This window comes from Adelges cooleyi, unplaced genomic scaffold (genome assembly GCF_023614345.1).
Source record: "Adelges cooleyi isolate 19-005CV unplaced genomic scaffold, UGA_ACOO_1.1 ACOO_flye_CR_arks_rails_tigmint_CR_PRNA_1, whole genome shotgun sequence".
Lineage (NCBI taxonomy): Eukaryota > Metazoa > Arthropoda > Insecta > Hemiptera > Adelgidae > Adelges > Adelges cooleyi.
In genome coordinates this window covers 6,898,507-6,924,684 of record NW_026095751.1, presented here as the reverse complement: position 1 = coordinate 6,924,684, position 26,178 = coordinate 6,898,507, and the positions used below count along the sequence as shown (strand labels likewise).

General features: G+C 29.7%; 1 protein-coding gene across 1 annotated transcript in view; it reads right to left on the bottom strand.

The window, feature by feature from the left end:
* Positions 1–26,178, bottom strand: part of LOC126832965 (extracellular serine/threonine protein CG31145) — a 46,572-nt gene that overhangs the window by 13,961 nt on the left and 6,433 nt on the right. Inside the window, exon 2 of the mRNA XM_050564045.1 lies at positions 3,941–4,966. Within this exon, the coding sequence (XP_050420002.1) occupies positions 3,941–4,413 (473 nt within the window). The 5' untranslated portion in view covers positions 4,414–4,966. The remainder of the gene's footprint in view (positions 1–3,940; positions 4,967–26,178) is intronic.

Sequence of the window (26,178 nt, the reverse complement as noted above, 5' to 3'; positions counted from 1 at the left end):
GTAAAATGTGTTATTGGACATATTTTCCTGATGTCAAATTATCATTTTCTTTCTACGCCGCATAACCTTTTATTTTAATGATTTATTACCAAATTTTGCGCTTTTATTTCACTACAAAAACATACATGTTTTTCCCCTCGACAAAAAACACTTGTATCGACATTATCATCTGAATGTATAATACAATATTATTACCTGTCAGCTAAAAAATAACTATTTGAAAAATTATGTGTATATTACGTACATTAGACATATTCTGTACTATATATACGGTACGTAGTTATAATTTTTTTTTTTTTAAATACGTTTACGTTATCATCTCGAATCTCTACATTATAATATCTATTATAAAAACAGATTTCTTCAAAAATAGTTTTACGCTTTAAACACGCAATAAATTGTATGTACAACATTGTGTCTTGTTTCCTAACTGAGTAATAAAACTACAGCATGAAAGAAAAATAAAACCCCTAACCTTCGTCCAGAGATTAGGTAAGGGAATTTTTTTATGATTTCTTTACAGATAATAGGTAGGGATATCCAATAATTACTTAAATAGAAATTTTTTTTTTATCTTAACTTTCCATTTCTCAAAGTAAATTTTTTTCTATTTGCACACTTGATGTTGTTTTGATAGAAAAGGGATAACATATATATATATATATATATATATATATATATATATATACTATTTAACCTAGAACATATACTGTAATTATTGGGAATGAGGTAAGCAAATTTTAAAGGCTTTCGATATAAAAGTCTAGGCTGAAATCAACCGAGACATAAGATCTTGTTATCATAAGATTATTTAAAAAATGTAAAAAAAAAAGATCGAAGAAGTAGTATTGTTTGCTCAAACAGACGCATATGAGTGCGATTAGTCAAATGAGCGGGGAAATGGTTTGTTTTTCTATTGCAATTATTATTATTAAGCTAAGCCGTAAAGTTGATAATCGATGATATTTTTTAACGACAATCGTTTGATAAGAAAACTAGTAGAGTACACTGTCCACAGTTATACGTTTTATAGATTAAAACTTATACTTCTGGGTACTTGATTTTTTGTTGAGCATAATGTAGTGTTCATATCGTATTTAATAATACATAGTACGTAAAAACGTATGAAAACAATTACTTTTGGCTTAAGGAGCCTAAATCTATTATGTCTATACTTATGTAATTACAAGTAATTTAAGTAAGTAGCACTATGCACATAATTGTTATATTATATTGTCCGTTAATGATTTAAGAGAGTTCGAGTTTAATTGCTTCGTAGGGTCCTAAATCTTCTGCGCTATTAATGTTTGCTCTGTGCGACGCGTTTAAAAGCGACAAATTTAATCATCAAAGAATCTGTATTGTAATGGTACATTTAGAATAAGAAACTTTGCAAAATTAAGCGTACAGAGGTAGCCAAATTATAATAGTTAACGATACCATTATTATCGATGACACTTAGCGGTCATGTTAAATATGATAATATAGGTAATAACAACGAACTCTATAGTATAGTGTTTACCTAGAGTTAACAAACATAATATGTATATTTTGTTGGAGCGTCTGCCTAGTTTACAATAATTCGTGTACATATTATTGTAATAAACTATACGAGAGAACGTGTTCGTTATTGTTACTTATCTGACCTAATGCCGTTTGAGGTCGGTCAATGTCGATAAAAAAACAGATTGGAATTGCGTTAGTCCAAAGATATTGTCAAAACGCTAATCAACAACATTAGCCGACGCACAGTAGGAATAATAAGATAATTCAAAATTGTTATTCACATTTTTTTTTAACAATGTGATTAAATGAAGCGCAGATCTGTCCGTTTAGTACCAAAATAACGCGATGAGTAAATTAACAACTATTATTGTAATTAAGTCGTAGATATAAAATAAATGAGTATTTAAAATTACAAGACTCTAGAAAGTCCTTCATGACGGAAAATTGTTTTACCGACGTGATTGCCACAACAAAGGCGCTCAGTGTTACGGCAACTACACTGTGCTATACACGGGTTTATGCATGTTAAAAAATATACTTCAGCTATCAGTTTCAGTTTTATAGGAGAATATATTTAGTAAACACTCAATGTCAAGAATTTTTTTATTTTCAATAGAACAACAGTCGTTTTAAATACAAGCGGTGTAGGTAAAAAAAAAGGGCTCAGCAATTACGTTTTCGTCGAATTAAAAACATGTATTTAGGTGTAAGATCATGTTTTTTTTACAAAAGAAAAACTCCTATTTTTTGTAAAATTGTATAAAAAAACCACATTTACCTTCTCAAAAGGTCAAATAATTTTTAGCTCCGGTTTAGATGAAATTTAAATAAGCAGCACAATAAATAATAATTGACCAAAAAGTCATTATCTTTTTATAATATTTTAACGGTCAATTGAAATGATTCTGAAAATTCTTATTGTACACTCGAATTTCTATTATACCAACATCTATGTTATATAATATTAATAAAAGTTAATTATAATGAAACCTACCTTGTGTGCTGTCGCCTAAACGTTCCAAAATCAAATCTACAAAGAACGATACAATTATATATTGTTATACTTTGTTTCGTATAGTAAACTGTCGACTGAATATTTTACAATTAATTTATAAGGGGTTTTCAAACGTAAGTTCTACTGAATTTACTATTCCAGCAGCCAGCTAATACATCTCAAAGACATAATATTCGAATTAATTTTTTTTAAGTTAAACATATTCTGCATAATCATTGCAGTATAATTTAGAATTATTTAACTTCAACACTAGATTTATATGTTGATGAGACTACACCAAAAATATGAACGTGTCAGCTAGCTCCCATGAAAAACAAATCGATTAGTGTGTTGATATTAATTAATTATTTACATCAATCTGAGAAGACGATAAGAGTTAAACTGTTTCATTGATAATTACTTTTATTATATAAAACAATATACCTAGGTTTGTTTATTATCACAAATAGATTAGTGTTTGAAATTGTTATGTATAAGTAAAACGATATAAAATAATGCGGATGATAAATCTAGTCTGTTCTCATATAATCAATTCAAACTCAACACTATTATAAAGAATCCGAATACAATATGACGTTACTGGCCCCATTATAGCTACATATATTATTTCTACATTATTTATATTTATAATGTACGTTAATGAATGACATAGGAATTCAATAATTTCGATCAGTTAAATATATAGAAAAAAAAGAAGCGTATAAAACTTAATTGTTGTTATTATAGTGTTGATACGAAGATGATATTATGTAAATGGTTTATTTTGTGTATATCTGTGTAAGTGTGTGTCTAGAAGCCTTTTTATGTACATTTTTCACTTTCTTGAGATGAATCCTTCTATCGATCACATAACTTGTCAACTTAATAGATTAATAATAATAATTGTTGAAATCCACTACCGATAACATAATACAATTAAATGCAAAAAATATTATTTATAATAAACAATTTCTATCTATCAGTGCAGTATGAGTCACAATTGTTTAACAGATTTGCGTATATTTATAATAGATTAGAGGCAAAACAGTAAAACCCTGATGGCTCACACTGTATAATGGCGAAGGCCACTAATACTAGTAATATTATTTACTAATATTTTATAATTTATACTTATTTTTTTTTATAACAAAAAAGACATCGACTATAAAGGTCATTAGCCAGAATTGTATACTTATTATTTACGGATATTTTACACTTTCCATCCGATTACAAAGTTCGTAGTAAAGATTATGAAGTTATATTCGTATAAAATTATTAAAGTAAAGTTTTTTCGGCCAACTTTCGAAATGAAGTAGGCTATATTTTTATTGGATAACGCCTGACGCCGAGACCTGTAGGCTATTGTTTAAAAGTCTAATGTCAGCTAATACGCGAGTTTCCATTACAACCCGTCAATTCATAAAGACATTCGATGCTTACCTGGCCCTGAGATTGAATAAGCTTGCCACGTCTTCGTTGCTCGTAACGCCGTTTTCGTCCGTGTCGTCGACAATGATTTGAGCCACTTGTGTCCAATCGTTGACGTGTCCCTTGTACACTATAAAAGTGTGCATGTACTCGGTGAGATCGTCGAAATCGTCGGTTGCGTAGTTGTCGACGGGGGCCTCTTGCTGCTGACCCGGGACGGTGGTGGTACCACCACTGTGGATACCTTTCATCTTGGGCGCCATCGACGGCTGTGCGTTTGAGTTCCTCCCGGGCGGCTGCGGCGGTGGTTCACGGACGAACTGATCAGAACGACCGTGAGTGCCCACGCCGCCGCCGCTGCGATATCCGGTCATCGAGGCAAAGGACCGGCGCTCGTTCTCGTTCTGCATGTCCACAACGAACAGCACGGTGACCACCACCAACGACAGGCAAAAGCCGACCGCAATACGATCACGGAGCTTCATGATGGTGAGTGCGCGACGCTGGACGCATCGAACCTGCTGCACACGGCTAACGAACCGACAGCGTCGGTCGTACGGTGAGACGTACGACGGCGGCCGTTGAGTGCCTTTTGCCGCGCCCCGCCACGGACGAGCGCACGTGTGTTTGTACAAGTGTTTCGCGCTTTTATTTTACGCCGATTGTCGTCGTTTGCCGCGTACGACCGCTAAACACTGTTCTGCGACCGCTCCGCTCCGTTGGTTGTACACGTATACAAGACGTTTAAACTGAACGCACGCGACTTATCATCTGCCCGCTGACTGGCTCGTGTTAAAGGTCTGCCACAGCCAATGACGTCGCTGCGCCGTCGCTGCCGACTTTGACGTTGTATTCGTTGTTGTTGTAATCGTTCTGGCCTTTGTTCGACAAAGGACCGGTCGCGTCATGACCGCCTACGACAGTATTCGACCGCCGTTGAACACCGCGTGACTTAATGCACAGCCGAGCCGGTTACACTTATTGTACGACCGGTCACCGGCCGTTCGATAATATCTCAGCACTGAAATCCAAACGGTCCTAGACAAAATAAAGTGGACTATTATTATTATTATTGTTGGCATCGGTTTTCCGAAGTATTAAGTGTATATTTAGTAGCAAAGTATTATCAAATTACAAATACTGTTAGTAAAGTTCAATAATTATTCCTAATAAAATTTTAGATGGATGTAATTAGCAAAAAGTGAAATTAAAATTATTGACTTAATACAAACGATTCACAAAGTACCTTACATGTAATAATATAATTTTAGGTGGATAAAATTAGAATTTTGAGTTATTGAAGTTTCGAATTGAAGCGTCTATATAAACACAAACGCCCTATCTCCGGTCAGTTTCCGCGATGGAAAAATAACTGTAAATTCGTATGAAATGTAGACAAATTAATCGAAATTTTATTAACAACTCAATGTTTTTCTTGGATTTGACACACGTTTTTGTTGATACGATGCCTTGATGCGCGCTACACACTTTATGTAAATGACCTATTTCGATCATTAAACATTCGATTTTACGTAAATAGTTTTTAGATATATTTTTGAAACGTTATGAATGCCTTGTATAATAAGCATATAATATGACATTGACAGCATTCAAGCATATTAATGTGAAGACACGTTTTAAAAGTACAACATTTCAATAAGGCATTATTATATATGATTTTTAGTCAAGAATGGACATAAACGCATTCAACCATTTAATTTAACTAATTTTTCAATTATAATAAAAATTAGTAAAACATTAAAATAATTGTTTATTATTACTTGCTTTTTTTTAACTCGCTAACACGTACGATTTTGTACGGGTATTTTTCAAATCTTATAAAATTAATTTAACCCACTCCCGATGTCATAGAGGGCTGAAACTCGGCACAGACACTCATTTCGGATGACAATACAATATCCTGCAATAATATTGGGACTCGAACATTCAGGTCGCCGTACACAGGCAATTTCAAGATGTTTAACATTATTTAAAATTATAGTTCATTTTCGATTGTTTTCAGAGTAATTGACATTTTAAAAAATAATGTGCTATAATTGATTGGTAAACTATTCTTGTAGTAAAATTATTTTTTAATATTTTTTAGAAAAACATGTTTATAAGAAGTTTTTTGACTTTAGAAATGATAAGCGTTGATACTACTAAATTTATTTCAAGTTTAAAATTAAAATATTTTTCCTTAACTGAAATTTTATTCGTATCGTATAGCTTATTTTACTTAACTGTCTATAGTTTGTAAATACTGAGAAGTAGTAGCGTATTCAAGATTTATCAATGTGGGGAGGTTTTAAGTAGGTATACAAAAAACATAATACATATATATGTTTTTATATTGTTATAATTTATTTATTAAATACATGAGTTATAATACAAATTTAAACAAAACAATTAACCGTAATTCTCTTATTACGTTGTTATATAAAAATAAAATTGAGAAGGGTTTCACAACACCCAAACCTCCTTGCCTTCGCATAGAATACTTTAGAATTTTACGTACTGAGTAAAATATAATAGGATAGTCTAATTATGAACTATTATTAAAAAAATTCATTTTCTCGGAGTTTTTACTAATATCAATATATTTAAACCTGAGTGGTGATACATCAGAATAATTCTGATTTGTTTGATCTGATATTCTGATATATAATTTATGGTTTTTTTGCTTGTTATAATTATTATGATGATAAAAATGCGTGAATTAAAACGCTTGGTCGGACATTGAAATTGGGAATTGTGGCGATAATACTACAAATGTAAATAGTGTCTTTTATCGTTGAATGGGTTCTTTTTAATGTAAATGGTAATCAACAAAAGCATTGTATAGTTAAGTCTAATTTTTACTTTGGACTAACATTAAGTGCGGCTTTTATTTCTACATTTTTAGATATAATTATATACTTTCATAGAAATTGGACCACTTTTTTACGAAAAAGTAAATACCCGTCCATTATAACTATCTAAAACTTGCTAGGCTTAAATTTTAGAAGTTTTTAAAGAGCTCTAATTTAAGTGATTCTCTTATGTAGTAAACATACTTAAATCGCGTTACGCGATGAAAATAATTGACCACACAGCTCATAACTGTATACAATAGTACTTAAAATATATTCTTCCAGGAGTGTCATTTAGCACGTAGGCCCAGATAAAAAGAAATATGTGTTTACAGTTATCTATGATCGACATCTGATATAATTCGTTCCGCAAAATCAGCAAACAGATGATTTGCCACACCTTTAAAATAAATTAATATATAGCGTAAATATTATTAATGCTAATACTTCTTTGCCCAATATTACATGTGTACCTCTATACCGTTAGTATATTGTTATTTCCCAAACACTACAATGATCAATAAAAAATAAACTAAATATTAATTTCAGTCAAGTTAGTTTATCGGTTTAATTTGTCTACAATTAGGTGGACCATGGAATTGATTATTCTGCCTCTAAATTCTAAAATAAAATTCAAGATGTAACTTAATTATTAAAGAGCAATAAATGAGCTGTAAGATTTACATCTCAATTTAACCTGTCCAATGTACACGGTAGACCACTGCGCTATATACACTAGATATCAATGATTTTTTAGACTATGTGGAACGTGGCGTTAATAAAAAGAAAAATAAGACTACATAGCATCCATAACAGCTATGATTCCCCGAACCAATGCAATGGTGGTAACGGACTAAATTTGATTAACAAGAGAAATCTAGGACATCAGATGATCATAGATGCGTGCAGCTTCTGTTGAAAAGATTTTAAACGAATATATTCAATCTAGTATACACTTCGCATACTACCAGCAAAACGAAGAAATATTAATGTTGTCTAAAGTAATAATATCTTTAGAAATCTGTTGCAATTTTCTATTGTATAGTTGTTACGACGGCGGTCGGTTATTAAATATGTTTGAAAAAAATTTATTTAATTTACTTATTTTAAGTAAACGCCCGGAAGCATGGCACAGTTTACAATAATATATAAAACCTTTAGTATACTACTTATATTGGTTTACGTGTAAAGCCTTCTTAGCTTGGATACAATCTGAAAATAAAAGAGAGCTGAAGAATGTAATCCCAAGGTAAAGGATTAACATCAGAATAATACATAAAACCAATTGGATAACTTTTCGAATTAAAAGAAATCACACTATTAACTTTGATTTTTTAATTATTCTGATGCTACCTATCACTAAACAAGTAAAAATAGTATTGTAGTTCGTGATAATATATTGTTTTTATCAATTTAGCTCTAATGGATATGAAAACTGAATAACGTCAACTATCATAAGACGAAAATTGTATATTTCCCAAATGTATCAACAGTTTTTACTTCTTAAAATTAAAATGTACAACAAAAAATATTCGTCAAATTTTTTTAACAACACTAAAGTACAAATTATCATAAAAAGTAAGTTTGTTATTCTCAAATAATTATTTATGTATTGTAGTCATTGGGTTTACATAAAACAATTATAAAAAAACGCAAGTTGGGCTGCCAGTTATTAATAAATGCAATGCAAATACAATATAGGCAGGCACATAACAAGTGTTACTCATAAACGAAAACATTTTTATAATATCTACTGTATTATATACTGAATATACATTAATACTAGAGCTAGACTGTATATTTTTTCCTTTTTTTTTATTAACCTTACTTGGCCTACTAAGAAGAACCTAATAAGAAATCTCTAAAAGTTCAGTGCCCTAGCATTATATCAACATGAGGCGAATTAAATGTTTAATTAAACAAAATTCAACATGAAAACTAATTAAAATTTTAAAACTTTAAAAAAGTTGAAATTTGACACATGCAAATCCTTTACTTAGTATTTAATTATGAACGTTTTTTTCTAGTTCTCAATTTTTTTTTGATACCAGTTTTATAAAATTTAATGGGATATTAACTTGAGCCTCGACAAAACAAATGTTATTATGAACTATCCAAAAGATGGATTTTAAAGTGCCACATTTCAGTTTTTAAAATCTTTTTCAAAATTGTAAAAACGTTAATAAGTTTTGAAGTTAAAATTGTTTAAATCAAAAATTAATATGTCCAACTCTAATAAAATACAAAAAAAATTTTTTTAAAACAATTACTTACAGTTGAGCAAGGGATCTGACATTTTGGGAATTCATTTATTGGAGTGGTTAAAATAAAAATGTTCGGCACAGTCTAATAAATAAACACAATAATATTACTTTTTAAATAAATATAAATGTATCGTTTTTTTTAAAAAACTGCATACTTAAAATTGATTTGAACTTAATGGACACTGACAATTTATTTTAAGAAATTATCGTTTGATCTAACAAAGTCATCATCGAGATTGACCCTATAAAAATTGTATTATTCATTTTATAAACAGCTAAAAAGAAGAAGAATTACAGTTGTTCATTTTTATAACCAAGAAATTATACATAGTTCATAAAACAATATTTCAGTTTTTGTACAAAAAATATTATACAAAATTAATGAAGTAGCTAAAATTTTAGAAATTGAAAATGATCAGCTTGGCAAATATTACAAATAATTTGGCACAAATGGGCCGAATGGGTTTTAAATGTATTTGTGAAAAAAAAATCTGTGTTGTATTGTTATTTTATGCTATTAGCTTCAGGCATAAAATTATCGTTAAAATTAACTTTGAAGGATTTTAAGGTTGTATTTTATTGTGGTTACTAAACGAATGATGCCAAAGAGTGTGTTTTTTTATTTATCTATATTTTGGCATCAAAATCGGATTGGTCACCAGATACTTCTCGGTCACGCCACATGACTTTTCAAACTCTTAAAATTCGGTGGCTAATTAAATGTGTCTAATGACCCAAAACAACGGGCCAACGTAAACAATATCTATGCTAGTAGGCTATGTTGCGTTTTTCTCCATAAGAAACCGTACTAGCACCTATAGACCAAGAAGAGAAAAAAAATATTCTACATAATTTTACCAATCATGCTACACACACATACACTATATATATATATATATATGTGGACCAAAACGCCAAATAGGAACGAACTTATGTAACTATTTGAATACTGTCGCCGTTTTTCTCGTTTTTTACGAATGTTTACGTTTTTTTTTTGTCTTTCTTGCCTTTTCATGGAGAATCCAGTTTGGAATTTACACATTTTATGTAAAATTTTCTCAGCTTTCTAAAAAACCAGTTTCTTAGAAAATTCTCAAATTTTGACTAACACAAAAAAAAAAGAACATTTTACATAAAAAATTGAATTTTAATGACATTTTTGATGACAGAGGATACTTAAAAAAAACGTTAAAAGAAGAATAAAGAAAAAAACTATAAATACCTTATACGACTTACGACCATGCCCAAAATAATAAAAAAAAATCCAAGAAAACTTGAGAACATTCTTTTCATCGTAACAGACATACACGCAAGGGCAGATCAAGGGGGGGGAGCACTGGGGGCAAGCACCAACCCCGTTGGTAAAAAGTAAAACTGTAGACGCGCTTTGAATTGTTCGTGAATTGTGCATATTTCCATTTTTTTTTAATATTATGTGGACAATATCGTTTCTCAGACTTTATATGTCAAACCAATAATAACTCTGAGCATAAGTCTTTACACAAAAAAATAATAGTATTAGACCGAACAGCGATTTTCGCGAATTCTAGCATATTATCTATATGTTTTTTGTATAATATGAAAACGTGCTCAATATCTAAGAGAATACGAAGAATTGCAATCATAAAAAAATTTTAATGTCAACTGTCTAGCTGATGCCAATTCATTACTTATAACTTCTATTTATACAAAATAAACAAATAATAGTGTTAAATGAGGTTATTAAAACATATGCTTTAACAGATATATTATATTTTATTTATTTAGCGTATCATAATATTATGCCACAATATATTTAGTGTGTAGGATTAATATTAAGGTAAAACAGACTAAATAAAACATTATTAATAATAATAATTATAAATAGATAAATATATTAATATATATATATATAACGATTTTTCTTTTTTATATTAAAAGTAAAATGATAACGTAGCTATTCTATACCTCGAACCCTGTTTGATTTCAGCGCCCGGGAAGACATGATAAATGGAATTTGTTAGGAGGAAAACAATTGAAAATTGTGTCAAATACTGTATAAATTATAAAATATATAATTTAGTTTTTTGTTGGGGGACCCTTTGCTGTTAGGCTGATCCTGTACAGTGGCATATGTCCACGATATAGGGCCTGTATTATAGGCCGTCATTTGATTGCATTTTTATCATTATAATTGCTTAATGTAAATTTTTTTAAGAGGTATGCACAGCGTCCTAATTAGTTCAAAATCTATTTAGGAGTACCTACCCCTTGTTTTCTTAGCAGATGAAATCTGGCAGACGATCATGGGAGTCAAGAATTAAGTAATCATTTTGAGATAGCGCTAAACAAACCAGACTCGGACATTGTACGTTGTTGAACGTTTCGGAGTGGCATAATATAAGTATTCACTTCAAAAAGGGCAAAGGCGGTCGAGACTATCATTAAAGATAAAACCAATTAACACCAAAACTATGTTTTTGCTTATGCGTTCAGTATTAGATAATTATTACAATTTAAGTAATTGCTATTGAAATAAACAACAAATGATTGTAGGCATGAAATAAAGAAAACGAAAATTACAATTATAAAATATTAGACCTTAAATACAAAAACGAATAGCTATCGTGCAAATTACTAAATTACCATCGAGCTGACGCAAAGAAGACAGCTGCAGTGAAGAAGAAATTACTACTGTGTGTAATAGGACACATTTTTATCACACTGGCGATGTAATTTTTTTCCTATTACTTTATTAATGCATTGTCAATTGAAGAAATGACCGTGACACGCGTATGACACAACGAAACGACAAAACAAGCGGCAGGTAATTGTTATAGCCGATCAAATTTGAATCATGTTCAGCGCGTGGAGTCAAAAATAACTGAAAACGAAAGTATTGACTAATGAGACATCTAAATTTAGATGTTTGCGATCTATTGCTGAAATAATTGTATACGACATCGCCGCCATTACATTGATAGTTAAGCTGTTATACTCGTAAATTACACTATTCTTCAACCGCTCTCATCAGTAAAAAATATTATACACATATAAACAGTTTTTTTTTTTTTTGACAAAAAAAACACACTTAAATAACATATGTGTGTGTGTACATTACTACTATAGAATTATCAGAATATCTATAAATTAATAAACACAAAATTGTTGTAGCGTCTTGATAAAATATATCCTAAAGAAAATAGGTTACCAACTTGATCAACATTATAATATTATCAGTCATATTATATACACTTGTAAAAAACTATATAATCTACATAATTAAACTTGCATTGTTCCTTTTAATTTATGTATCAAACAGACGCCTAACTTATCCAACCATATGTCGTACAGCAATGAGTGTTTTTAAGATCGTTTAAATATTTGTTGTCTCTCAGCTCTACCTACTGGTTAGGTAGTAAAGTACGGCATTGTAAAACTTTTATAAATAACTCAATAATAACCGTTCAAAATCATTTACTTTGTATTAAATTTAATTTAATACCATTCGACCAAACTGTTACTGCTGATAGCTTTGAAAACGGAAAGAATACATGTTTTTTTAAAAAATTTACAGTATAGGCTATAGCTAAACGTCTAAAGTCATTAAACTTGCCAACTTATTTTTTTTAATTAGCGTTCTTAAAACAATGTATTATAACTCAACAGATTTTTATATCTTTATAAGATAATAAACAGTTAAATAAAAATAAAGACAACAATTATTACAACCTTACTTATTGTCAGTGTTTCGTGTGTGTCTTACAAACAAATAGTTCTGCTAATTTGCAATGATTATTAACAATTAAAACAGCTATTGAAAACATCTCAGGTCCACAATAATCAAATAGACAAAACTCTCTAGGAATCAGTTTGTAAAAGATAATTATATCGTCAGGGCTCAAAGTTGGAATCCAAAAAAACTAATGTTTTACTCTCAACTGACAAAGTGCATAATTAATAATTAACCACTACTTCAGTTACTACTGGAGTCGTGAAGATTTCACTAATTTTGTTCCTTATGAAAAGAAATCTGTATTGTGTAAATGCGCATTCAAACTTGGTATCTTTTGTCCGTACAAACATTTTAAATCGTGTGCAACATAATATATTATGATTAAATAATACTATGTAAATCATCTGATGATATTATATAGCTATTGTTTATAAGTCTTGCACTATCACCACACTTTAAAAACATAATGCAATGTCTACAAAACTCATAGGACGAATATAATATGTAGTTTTTTTTTAAATCTTAATAGGATTATAATTTATAATAATGACAAGGTGACTCGGTTCCTATTATACATATCACTGTATCTATGTATCTACAATACAAGTCCTTATAGCAAACTCGCTCAAGTCACGTGTGATACATTTTTCCATCTAAACGCTCTTCAACAAAGACTGTTACTGACAATCGGTATTTGCCAATATAGTCAATACAGCCAATATCACAAACGTTGCGTTAAAATATTCCGAAGAAATGATATCATTTCTTTATCAGATGCATGTATGCCCGCATACAGGTATCGAGTAAAAACGGATGTGAAAATATGTTGAGTGCGTGTTACTCAAAGTTCGAATTGGCGACAAAACAGTAATATATTATTAATAAAATGTGACGGCATTCAATATACAGTATACTTGACGTAATACAAATCAAATGGATCGTGTGAATATGAATAATATAGGTATATTGTACTCTAATTTCAAATTATGTTGAACACGATACACTTGTTCAAAACGAGTACGAAGACACATACCTACTAATATTATATAGTTTAACATTTTACTGCTATAAAACAAACTAGAAAATTGCAAATAATGATGTTAGTTTTACAACATCAAACATACAAAGATATCTATATGTAAACTACCCTAAAGTGTGTCACAATGAATTATACGATTTTTTTTTCGTTGTCCTCACGATTCTGATAGCTAAATTTGTGATAATCCTATGGTCTTTAGCAACACTTTGTGTTGGTAATAGTGTACTACCAATCTCCGTTAAGCGACGTGTGTGGACTCAAATGAAGTGGGTCTCCTGTGGGGGAAATTGGTAGATTTACATGTAAAGTATATGTAAGTATGTCAGACTATTCTGATATATCATGTTAAGGCGTAGGAAAATCACCCTCCAATCTAGATTAACCTTAGACTTCACATTTCACCCTTGATAACTTTTTCAAAATAATCAATTTACACTGAATTATGTAAACATTTAAATTTTAAGAGTAAGATCATCTTGAATTACTGCCACTAAACGATATTCTAATTTCTTTTAAATAATTAAGTTAAGTGTTATCGGTTCAAAAACAAAAAATCTATATGTTAAATGGAAATTTTCCAAAACTAAACGAGTAGCAACTGCTATTCGTAAACATACAGAGTGATCCATCTGACCACCCTGACACTAGACACTAGTTTTCTCAGAAAATATGAATATTTTAAAAATAATTATAATTTATAGGTACATTTTTCAATACGTTGAACATTTTTGTCTTCGTCCCTCATACGTAAAACAAGTATGGATCTGTTTTTTTTAATTCCATTAATATGTAGACAAAAAAACTTTAAGAAATGTTAGCGTTTAAAATTTTAATTTTCATCAATAATTTGTTTGCTATGACTTCGCAAAGATATTACATTTCCCATTATAGTTATGATATTTCTTCGGCTTTCCAAATTTAAGTAGCCCATAAAATTCATAATATTTATGTTCGCATTGTCTGATAATCGAAAACACCGATAACCAGAAACAGTGAAATGTTTTGAGATAATGATAGACAAGCCGTTCTTATCTACCTATTAATATAAACACAGTGACGGTGACAATGTTACTGACGGGGTCAATATTATTAATGAATATTGTTGTGCTACAACTGTAAAATCCAAACGAATATTAATCTTAAATTAAAATCTTTACAATGTTTTAACAAACGAAGAGATTGATATAAAATAAAAATCAAACTCTAAATATGGAATCAAAAACATGTGTCCCCATTTGAATAAACGAAGTTCATACTTCTTTTACGTAGGTATAATGTAAACAATTTCTTAGTATTGAGAAATACAGTAAAATATGTACCTAAAGTATAGGGAAAAACAATTTTCTAAATATCCATATATTGCCGAGAAAATTAGTATCTTGCATCAGATGGATCACCCCGTAGAAAACATATAATGTTTATTTACTTTAGTTCTTTTTAAAATTTCTAGTACATATTTTATTTAAATCGTCTGTGATAATAATTATAAATATGCTAAATAATGTTTTAGAGAATAATTTTTAATGGAAAAAAACTACAAATTCTACACTTGAGAAAACTATTCATCTATTATAACGTATAATTATTAATAATAATAATTATTATTTTATATTTATGTATGTATAATTTATTAATTTTTTATTTAATGAGAATAGTATTGGAAAAATTGTTGTCAATCTAATTTAGGTACCTTCAATGTAATTTAATAAAATAAATACATTTAACATTAAAATAAAAATTACATTAATATTTAAAAAAAACGCAACTGCAATCGTCACTGTCATTATCTACTGAATACTGATTAATAACAAAATTATAAAAAAAAATCAACATCAGCCTCGGGGCTCAGAGGACTGTTGGCGCATTGTTACTCCTGTTCAACTCAAATAACAAGAACCTACACCATTTAACAGCCATCGTTGTAAAGGTGTCTAGACAAATATTTTATTTTTTTTACATCATGTACACATGTAAAGCATAGTAATGATACTATTAGGTATACCTTATGAAGTCGGGCGACATTACTTGCAATTTGTGAGGAGGGAATTTATATATAACTCTTATTGTTTTTTTCTGTGGTAGATCTGACAACCGTTTAAGTTTGTATCGATAGAAAGTCATCTAATCGTTGTATCGAATCGTGTGGATTATTATTAAAAATCAAAGAATAACAGGCATGCAATTCTTTACCGTTTAAAACTCTGCGTTGGTCCTTTACCGGTGTGACCAATTTGCGGCTATGACATAAACTCATACCGCGTTCGATCCAATAGTAAAAATATTGACGACAGTAACAAAAATGGTACATTATGAAACACTTTCAAAGCATTCCGATTTACAACAAACACAATTTACTATGTTTAACGAAATACAAATTGATAGCCGATTATAATCCAGTAAACCATTTATGAGAACTAGTGAACCCATCATAGTACTGCTAGCACTGACCACAGCAAGAAAGTGGCAGGAACGAGACATTGATGGAAATAAAATTACAATGAAGGGACATCCAACCGAATCCCTCCACTATAGTTTCACCTAACTTGGTGTACATGGAAAACAATTAATAGAATACGATCGGAATTGGGAAGAACCACTTAAGAGAACATGCGTCATTGAGGACTAAGCGTAGACGTGAACTGCTAGTGCGGAGAAACACAAATATCTTTTCACTTGTTCATGCCACCAATACTGCTAGTAGGAGGCGAGATAGAGGTTGCCTATACTCTTTGCAGGATAATGCATTTCATATTGCTGATTTTTGGAAGAAAAAAGGAATTTAAAAATTAATACCACTAACCAACACGCAAAGAGGAAGAAGAATTTGCTTTATATCTACTGCCGAAGCAAATAACGTCAAACCATTACAACAAAATATTTATAAAAAATTAATAAAGAGCTTCAACTAATATTATATTTGGAATTTCAATTAGTCAATCTTTATCTAAACAACGATGGTTCTCGGGAAACATGTCTTGTATTGTATTCTATAATGCAAGTTATATTAAATATTAAACATACATTGATCAAGTTTACATAGGTCCAATTATTGTTAAACCAAAAAAATACTATGTGTGCTTATATGCGATAGCTAATTGGTTTTATAATTATGTTTTTTCATGAAATCACGATAAATGTTTTCCTGTTAATCGATTTACTCGAGTAGCTACTCTATTTTTAAGTTAATAGCTATGTACATTTTAATTTGAACAAATATTTCAGGCTTGTAAAATACAATAGAGTTATCACTAAAACAATACGATCCTATTGATGACGTAGATGTCATCTATGGACTCTATGCATCTAATATATATGTCTCATGTATGTGAACTTAACACAACATAACATTATACTTGATTCACGTTTTGCTATGGGGTACATCAGTTTTTTTTTTGATAACGCCAATTCATAACGTATAGAATCATCATACAGACTAAAAGTTGTATACAAATCAAATACTATATACATTACTTATAAGTTTGTCTAATTACACTTAAATGGTTAAATAATATACCGAATAATGATAATAATATAAATACCCTAAAAAGTATAATATTTGTACGGGTTTGTTGTTAATTTCACTTTCCCGTCGCTTATTTTCTATACACTAAGGAAACAAAATACAATAATTTTTAACGTACCTTGAAAACGTTCAACGAAGACAGTACCTAATTGACAAAACGAAAATACTCGCTTGGAACATTGGATCATGTAATTCAGAATTAGAGAATATATATTTTATTGCTTTTAATAATAATAATAATGATAATTATACAATGAATGAAATCGAAATGTTTTTTCTAAACCAATTAGGTATTTTCTCTTTAGATAGGAAAAACATATGAAAATATTTGTACAATACAATATTCGAACAATGCCTTTTTTAACAGCTAGTACGTAAAAAATTGGTTTAAGGAAGTTTTTTAATAAGGATGTATCAACATTGAACAATAATTTTGTTAATTTACCAACACCACATAAGTCGGAAATAAACATCTAATTATGTTACAATCAAGAATAGGTTTAATAGTTAGGAAGACGTCAGAACCCCAATTTTCTGGCATAAACAATTTACTGCAAGATTTGAGTAAAATCTCTAATTAAACGCTAGGTATATACAATTTATCCAACAGTTAATTTCAAAGATATATTTAAATAAAACTAATATGAAGAGTCAAGATTTATCACAGATAACTCAAAAATTGTTCCTTGGTCAGTTCAAACGTTTTTTTCTTCAATGCTTATAACAACATAATACTATTACAATAAAACACAAATAGTTAAGGCACGCAGAAAACGTTTCAGATATCAGAATAAAAATAATTTTTAACGAAGTTACTACATTTCAAAAAATATATATAAAAGTTAAATTTTGTCTTGTAATTTTAATATTAAGAATACAATTATTATTTACTCTTCTCTTCTTTTCTTTTTATTTTTATTAACAGCTCAGCGGTCTTGAAGTCTCATCTCTGCCATATTTGCCATCAACATACATCATATACATTCAAACAGTCTCTATCATACGTCTCTTCTATTACCACATCCTCCTTAATCTTTTATGTATCTTTAATCGCAGCATCCTTCCATCCCGTCCGAGGACTTCTTAGGCATCTTTTGCCAACAATTGTTCGTTCTACTACGTATTTGATCATTTTTTCACCTGTTCTCCAAACACGACCGAACCGTTCTATCCTTTTACTCTTTTTATATGAGAGGATATTGGGTTTTCCGTATATATTTTGTACAAAGTTTGTTGTGGTCACACCCTTTGTGGTTACCCGCGTTTCATAACTGATCTTGGATTATTTTTGTATGAGCTTTTTTGATGCTCTCAAGAACAGTTTTGATTAAATGAAATGAAATGTCTGGTATAAATTATACCAAACTTTTTGCTCGAACAAGAATAATATATATATATATATTTATATATATATATATACAGAAAGCAATGCATCAAATATTATAATTCAAAAATTGCGAACGTTAGTCGCTGGCTGGACAGCCCTTTGTTTTGTTTATGTTGTATAACAATCCCGTGCGATTAGTCATGGACGCCAACAAACAACATTAATTTGAATAATGTCATTAGATTGTATTTTGACACGTATGGCCGGACTGGAGTGTGGATGTTTCCGGTATTAGAATCGTATTGCAGTGTATGGACTTAAACATTAGATAAACGGCGCGGCGGCTGCTTACAGGTACATTGCATAACGCGATTGAGTTATCTTAAAGACGGATCGATGGTCATCTGAATAATAGTAAAATTACCGCCCAAACGACATTCGTTTTGCGGCAACTGGCTGGCTGGCTCCCATAAACGTTATCATTAACGGCCGATAAATTGCCCAATTCCCATTCCCCTTAAACATGTCTCCTGTATATAATGTATTATCCCGTGAAGGTTATACGCGCCGCCGCATGTGAACAAATTTTCCGTCTCACCACGCAGATTTTGCTGGTCATAGTGTGTTTCGCAAGTCCATATAGAATTTCCTTTATAACGCGACGTTTTTTTTTTTTTCATTTTTTACTCTCAGTAGAAAAAAACTGCCGGTCCGCAACGTCCAGAAGTCGGAAGGGCATATGCCGCCGTCCTGGCTGCGTTCGGTTACGAAAAGATTACACACATACACTCACTCGTTTTTGACTACACCACCCATTCGCAATTAACTACACTCGGTCGGACCAGCACGTTTTAATCGGTTTTTATATGTGATTTCCTATGAAAATCCACTATGACAAATAATAATAATTCAGATGTGTTATAGTCACGAGGGGAAATTTGAGAAATTAATTAGTAACACTTCTGTAAGTATTATGTATAGTACCATTGTCTAAACAACCATGAGTTGACCACTAGAATAAAAAAAAAACAAATTATATACCATGACATACCTCTACATAGCAAATAACGACTTTATTTTCCTATTGGCAAAATTGTATTTTTACAAGCACATAATTAAATGTATAATATTTTTATCATTTTGGGTTTTTTTTTAATTTCTTTACGATGATCTTATTAATATAATTAATCGTACCAATTATTCTAATACGAATTTATTCCACCCGATAACAATATTTAATAGGTATTTGAAATTTTCCAGATTTTTTTTAATTTTTTAGATAAACTGTCTAATAATTTTCTAATATCTAAGAAATGAATTATAAAAAAACACATTTCCATACTGTTCCATTTCTTACAATGTTGTCCAAATGGCTGAATGTTTTACAATTTTAAATCTGCCACATGAAACGATAACAATCACATTACAATAGACAAGACGCCTGCGTTATTTTCAACAAAAAATAAATATCAAATATGCTTACAAAATAATATTTACTGCGAGTTTATTTTGAAAACATTTTTCTTTTGTCGATTAGATTTCTAACTTCGATGGCTAGAATCAAAACTCACAAGTCCTAACATCACCTTTATCAGAAAACTAGGAGAGGGTTTTCTTAATCAATAAAAAAATCTGTACTACATTATTTTCAAGGAGTTCGTACCGAAAAACTCAAATATGCCATTAAAATGTACACGTTTAGTCGATAAACCATTTTTTTTGGAATGAAGTTTGGAACATATAAGTTTTGACACAAAAAGGTAAAAAAACAGATTTCCATTTTGTTGGATCTCGAATAGGTCACTCGTTTGGTGTAATGGATTAAACACTCTCCATATTGTATAAAATATATTTACTTAAAATTAAAATTTATTGTTATATTATTAAACAAAATAATACACAAAAAACATTCAGTGACAACCATAGTAAAATATTATTGTTCTGATAATATATATATCATATCAAATGACTTTCAAATGACTGAAAAGCGTTTATCATAATAATTTGGATCAAAAAGTGTTAAAACATAACAATTCTGTCAATGACGTTTGAATATCGAAGCAATTATTCTGGTTAAAAATAGTTCAGTATCAAAACTAGAATTTTGATTCAAAACACCACGTTCAAGGATACATATGTATCTCATCACTTATGTTATTATGTACTCATGTTTTCAAAATATCTGATAACACATTCAAATTCAGCGTCAAAAATCCTATAAGGAAGTGTTGCCAAATCATCATCTCATTTGTTGGATCCTGTGAGTTTTGATTCTAGCCTACTCATATTATCATGAACACATGATATTAACATTATTTTACATGATATATTAACATGTATTTTTGATATTTAGAGTAATCAGTAATTGTCCACGCAGTAGTATAATATATTCTAACCTGTAGACCTTGGATGACAATTTCAAATATTACAATCATTGTCAATTAGGGTGTAGTTACTTATTTTTTAATAAAATAGTATCCATCTCTATTAGAGGAAATCTAACCAAGATTTATCAAATTAGAACAATGTGTACTGTTAAGAAATTACATTTAGCTATAATTTACTCCTTAGTCTTCTATCTCAAACTTATTATTTATGTGCTGATGCTATTTATAATAAACTGGAATAAAAGCTAATAATATTGTCAAGCGCTTTTACTATTTTTTACATAACTTTTACGTAATTTTCATCAGTCTTTACTTAAATTTCATTAAATAATAATATTATTGTGTTTATAATAACAAAGGACATGGAGAATTCTAATTTCCAAAACCTACTTTCATGGATACTTCACTGAGAGTACACCACAAAGAACAACGATTTCAAAGTCCTGCTATAGTAATACTTTTGAAAAGATGTAGTATAATAATGATTTTTTTATACCATTGGCGTATGTACAAAAATGGTAATTGCAACTACACAGTTATATTACTCATATTTGAATGTAAATAAATTGGTGCCATAAAACGGAATAAAATGTATACCTAAATCAAATACAAACGTATAAAACATATTTGTAATAGCTAGCTGTGCTTTTAGCTGGTCTATTGACGAACTGTTTTAGTTAATATTATTTTGTAGAATAATAATTTTCAGCAAAATATAATATTTTGTGTAATAAAACTACATGTTTGTTGCACTGAATTACTGTCAATATTGTTAAACTAACCCGGCATTATTGGGTTTTAGCGATTTGTGAGTCATAAATCTATACTAACGACTATATTTTTATAAAAACCGTTAGCCTGTATTGAAAAAAAGTAAAATAATAGTTACTATAGATGATATAATATTCTATAACTGGATTTATTTAAACACTACCCTCAAATAGTAATTGTTCATTGTATTGCAACATTGTAAGACGTAAATGGATTACGGTTTTAGATATTAAATTGTTATTGTTAGATTTACCTTAAAGAAAAATAGCTTTATGTCTGTTTGAAAATTATCCGGAGTCACGGACCGTTCGATCATGCTGTCTATGTGCACGCAGCGAAATCAAAATATACCTTGTGCCCAAATAAATCAAACACAATTTATGTGACTTTTTAAATATCCTAAGCCCGTGAAACGATTTGATTTGGCGCAAATGAAAGAAGATATTATATCCATATTCTCCTAAATGGACCAACAAAATTTCACACTCAGCAATATTGCCACTGAGAAAACGTCAAATTAGGTCAATATCAAACGACAACAAATAACTTTGACTGTAATAAAGGACATGCATATGTATGTAAAAACTTCAATACCATTATTGTTTGAGTGCATGGAGATGTATGCAGATGTTTCTACTATGATTATACATAATTTGTTACTTTTTTTTTAGCTCGTCGTATGTTAAAACATAAACTAGTGAAAAAAAAATACTTATAGTATCGTTTTCACGGAAACAAACGAATATTATTACGCGAAAGACAATGCCGTTAAATAGTAGTTGTTGTTGTTGTAACGATAAATAAGTGAACATGTTTTCTGCTTCAAACACGATTTCTCATGAAAAACCTAAGTAAACTTATGAGCATATATTTTTCAATTATTATTTTTTTTAAAAGACGTACAAGGCCAGTTGTCTTGTCTTTTTTTGCAAGTCTGCCGGCGCGACGTCTGACAAAATAAAAGAAAAAACACCTCAGTCACGTTTCTACATGATTATAAACGCGCAATTGATAAAAAAAAAAACTGTGATACTAATCTCTAAAATACAATTTTCGTTTATGAACGATTCAAATTCGAGTCTCTGCTATATTTACAAGTTGCAGTGGACCGGTGCAACGACGTTTAAATTAAACATTATCATATTTAACGTTCGACCTTTCTGTCGGCTTGAAATCCGGGAAAAAGTTATTAAATCATTAGTTCTAGAAATCCGCATTCAATCACCTACTACCGAATCGGGCCTTCGCTCAAAATTTATTTCAGATATTTCAACGTGTATAAAGGCGTTAAGGTGATATAAAGGGGCCGAGAAGGTGGTCCACAAATTACTGTTTAATTGTATAATAATAATTGTGCAGCGTTTAAGCTGCACTGTGGGTAATAGGAAGTCGTCGTTTGTACAATAACGATCACTTGAAATTCAGGTCTAAACGGTATGAATATCAACAGTAGCTGATGATAAATATTATTATAAGCTGGTACAGCACTAGCCGTTACACAGTGAAATTGACCGACATCTTGGGCACGCGAGATCCGTTCGACACTTGTTCAAACGATCCGGTCGGTTAAACGCGAAAATCGAATTGTACCAACACTGAAACCGATATACGTATTACAGGTAAACGGGTGACGAGGGCTTTGAACTTGAACCACTTATAGATATCAAGAGGCACTTTAAACTGTTTTCCTTATACGGAACTATTAAATGTAATAACCAGAAAATTATACAGGACCTCTACTATAGCATAATATTATACGTATAATATAATATGCATTTTTCCTCTACGTTGAGTAGATCCAACCGATATTTCGCTATTTTCAATTGCTATAAGAAATTGTATCAAAGTAAGACCGAAATCGCCAAACGACTAATTGTATTCTACGATTATATGCAGTCGGTTTCAGATATTATATTTCAACAACGTTAATATCTAAATCTGAATACCTAAAGATATTTTTTTATATAATAACTATGATGAGTACGAGTCAGACAAAAAATGTCTAAATTTCTTTCAAACACTCAAGTATAAAAAGAAAAGGCCTACGTGGTGTTTTTTTTTTTTACTGTAAAATTATACTAAATAAATGATTAAACATAAAACTAATGTTTTAATAGAAAAATGTATTTAACATTTTTAAAAATATGTCTGTTTTGTAATATACCGATAAAAACGTTCCGTTTTATAAATAGAGATGAAGGGCGACGATGACATACGATAATTAAATGGTTCAATAATTATTATTAAATTACCGTTAAAAATAGTTCAATAGCAAAAAGTATTAAAAACACCAACAATAAAGTAGCTAATTCATTACAAGAAACAGAAACTTTTCTATTCACTATAAACTATATTGCCTCTATATACTTAATAAATGTTTATACTCATTCAACTATAGTTATTTAAACTTGTTGTCCAACTTATAGTTAACTTAATCTTTAAAATTAGATTCGAAAGACACTCGCAGGTTTTCCTTTCAACAAAAAAATATATTTTTTATGTAATCACTATTCGCCGTAGGAAAAAGGAATGTCAGCTTTTAAAATTAAATACATTTCAATTGTCAAGTTGTCATTTTATATATTAGATTTTGGACGAGTTATATATGGTGTCGTTTTAAAGAAATCCAACAAAGAAGTGTTGTGAAAATTCAATATTGTTTAAGTAAAAATCACATCAAATCAGTTATCCTACGACAAACGACTAATTTTCTTTTGAGATTTGTTACAATCAATTATTTAACCGAGAATATAGTACAAGTCGAAGTGATTAAATTTAACACGTATCATTTTAAAATATACTGGTACTATAATAAAACCTAACAACATTTAGAAGATAGGTATGTAATTTTTTTTTTTTTTTGTCATCTGTCTTTGTTTGGACCTTTGAATCCACACATCTCATTTATAATCAGTCTATAACTAAACACTATAAAGTTTATAAATCGTTCCCCGAAAAATAATGTATAAGATAATAAACCTAAAGGTAAATATTTACATCTCTTCCCCATTAAAACATGGAAAAACTCCACTGAGATATCTAATAAGGCACGCTATACTTTTTGAACGCAGGTAAAGTAATTTAAAAAATGTACCTAATAATAATATATAAAAAAATTATATTTTTAGAATAGTAAATATTTTTGTTAATTAAATTACTTTTTTAGAAATATTAAAAATATTTTTAAGCTTATAATTATTCTGTTCTATTTGTAGTTTTGTTTTCATAAAGTTTGAACAATAAATTTTAAAAAATGTTAACGTTAAACCTAGTTTTAAATAATTAATGCTACTTCACTGGTTATACCACGCTGGTATAAATTATAAAACCATAAAATATTTCTATTTTAAAACCACAAAAAAATTAATTTAGCGAAATTAATTGTCATAAATGGTTATATGTGTTAGTGGGAATTATGATAAATATATAAATACTTTAAAAGGATCCGATCGCCCACTATACGTGTCTTAGCTATCCTTATGGATATGGTTGTGTTTTATTGAATCTAAGTGAAATTTAAAAAATAAATAGCAAAAAAAAAACATATTTTTTAAATTAAAATAAATTAATTAATATCTTAGTACTTTATTTATCGTTATTACGATATTATGGATATAAATAACTTAGTCAGACAATATAATGTAGTCATTAAGTTATTATTTTAAATAAATTAATTAAAAAATATAAAATAATTAGGCATTTTAAATGTCTTATGTGTACATGAGTATGGCTTTTAACATTATTCTAAACTCCTTTTATTTTCATTATAATATGTTATGCATAAATAGGATAAAATCAAAAATTGTTCATTATTATGACCAATTTGAGCACTGGATATATTATTTTTCAGTAAAGTTTTCTTCGGACAATTTCTCTATTTATTCAATAGCTATACTGAACAACATTTTATTATATATTGTATTTAAAATGTTTAGAAATTTACTATTAAATTATTATATAATCTTTTATGTTATTAATATTATTTTTGCGTATGGTATTTTATTGACCAGGAGTAGAGTAAAAAACCTTTGTTAATATATAGATAAACTCTTAATCTTTAATTTGGTTCATGAGCAAGTATACGCTAAAACCACTCAATTTCCCAGAAAATTGCATATTCTTAGACATGTTTTACGCGCCGAAAAAAAGTGGTGTGACGCCCTCTTAAGGCCTAGTTCGATAGCCTATAAGAAAGATGGTAGTCTCTCTCTCTCTCTAAAGACAGTTGCTTGCCTAGTGCCGTGGCCACGAGTGTCCTCGTCTTTTATGTGGATTACTAGACTATTTCAGCATACCGAAATAACCTCACACGCTATCATCTAGTGTAATTACACTAGACACATTTGTGTTTTTCTTTCGATCGAGTAAACAG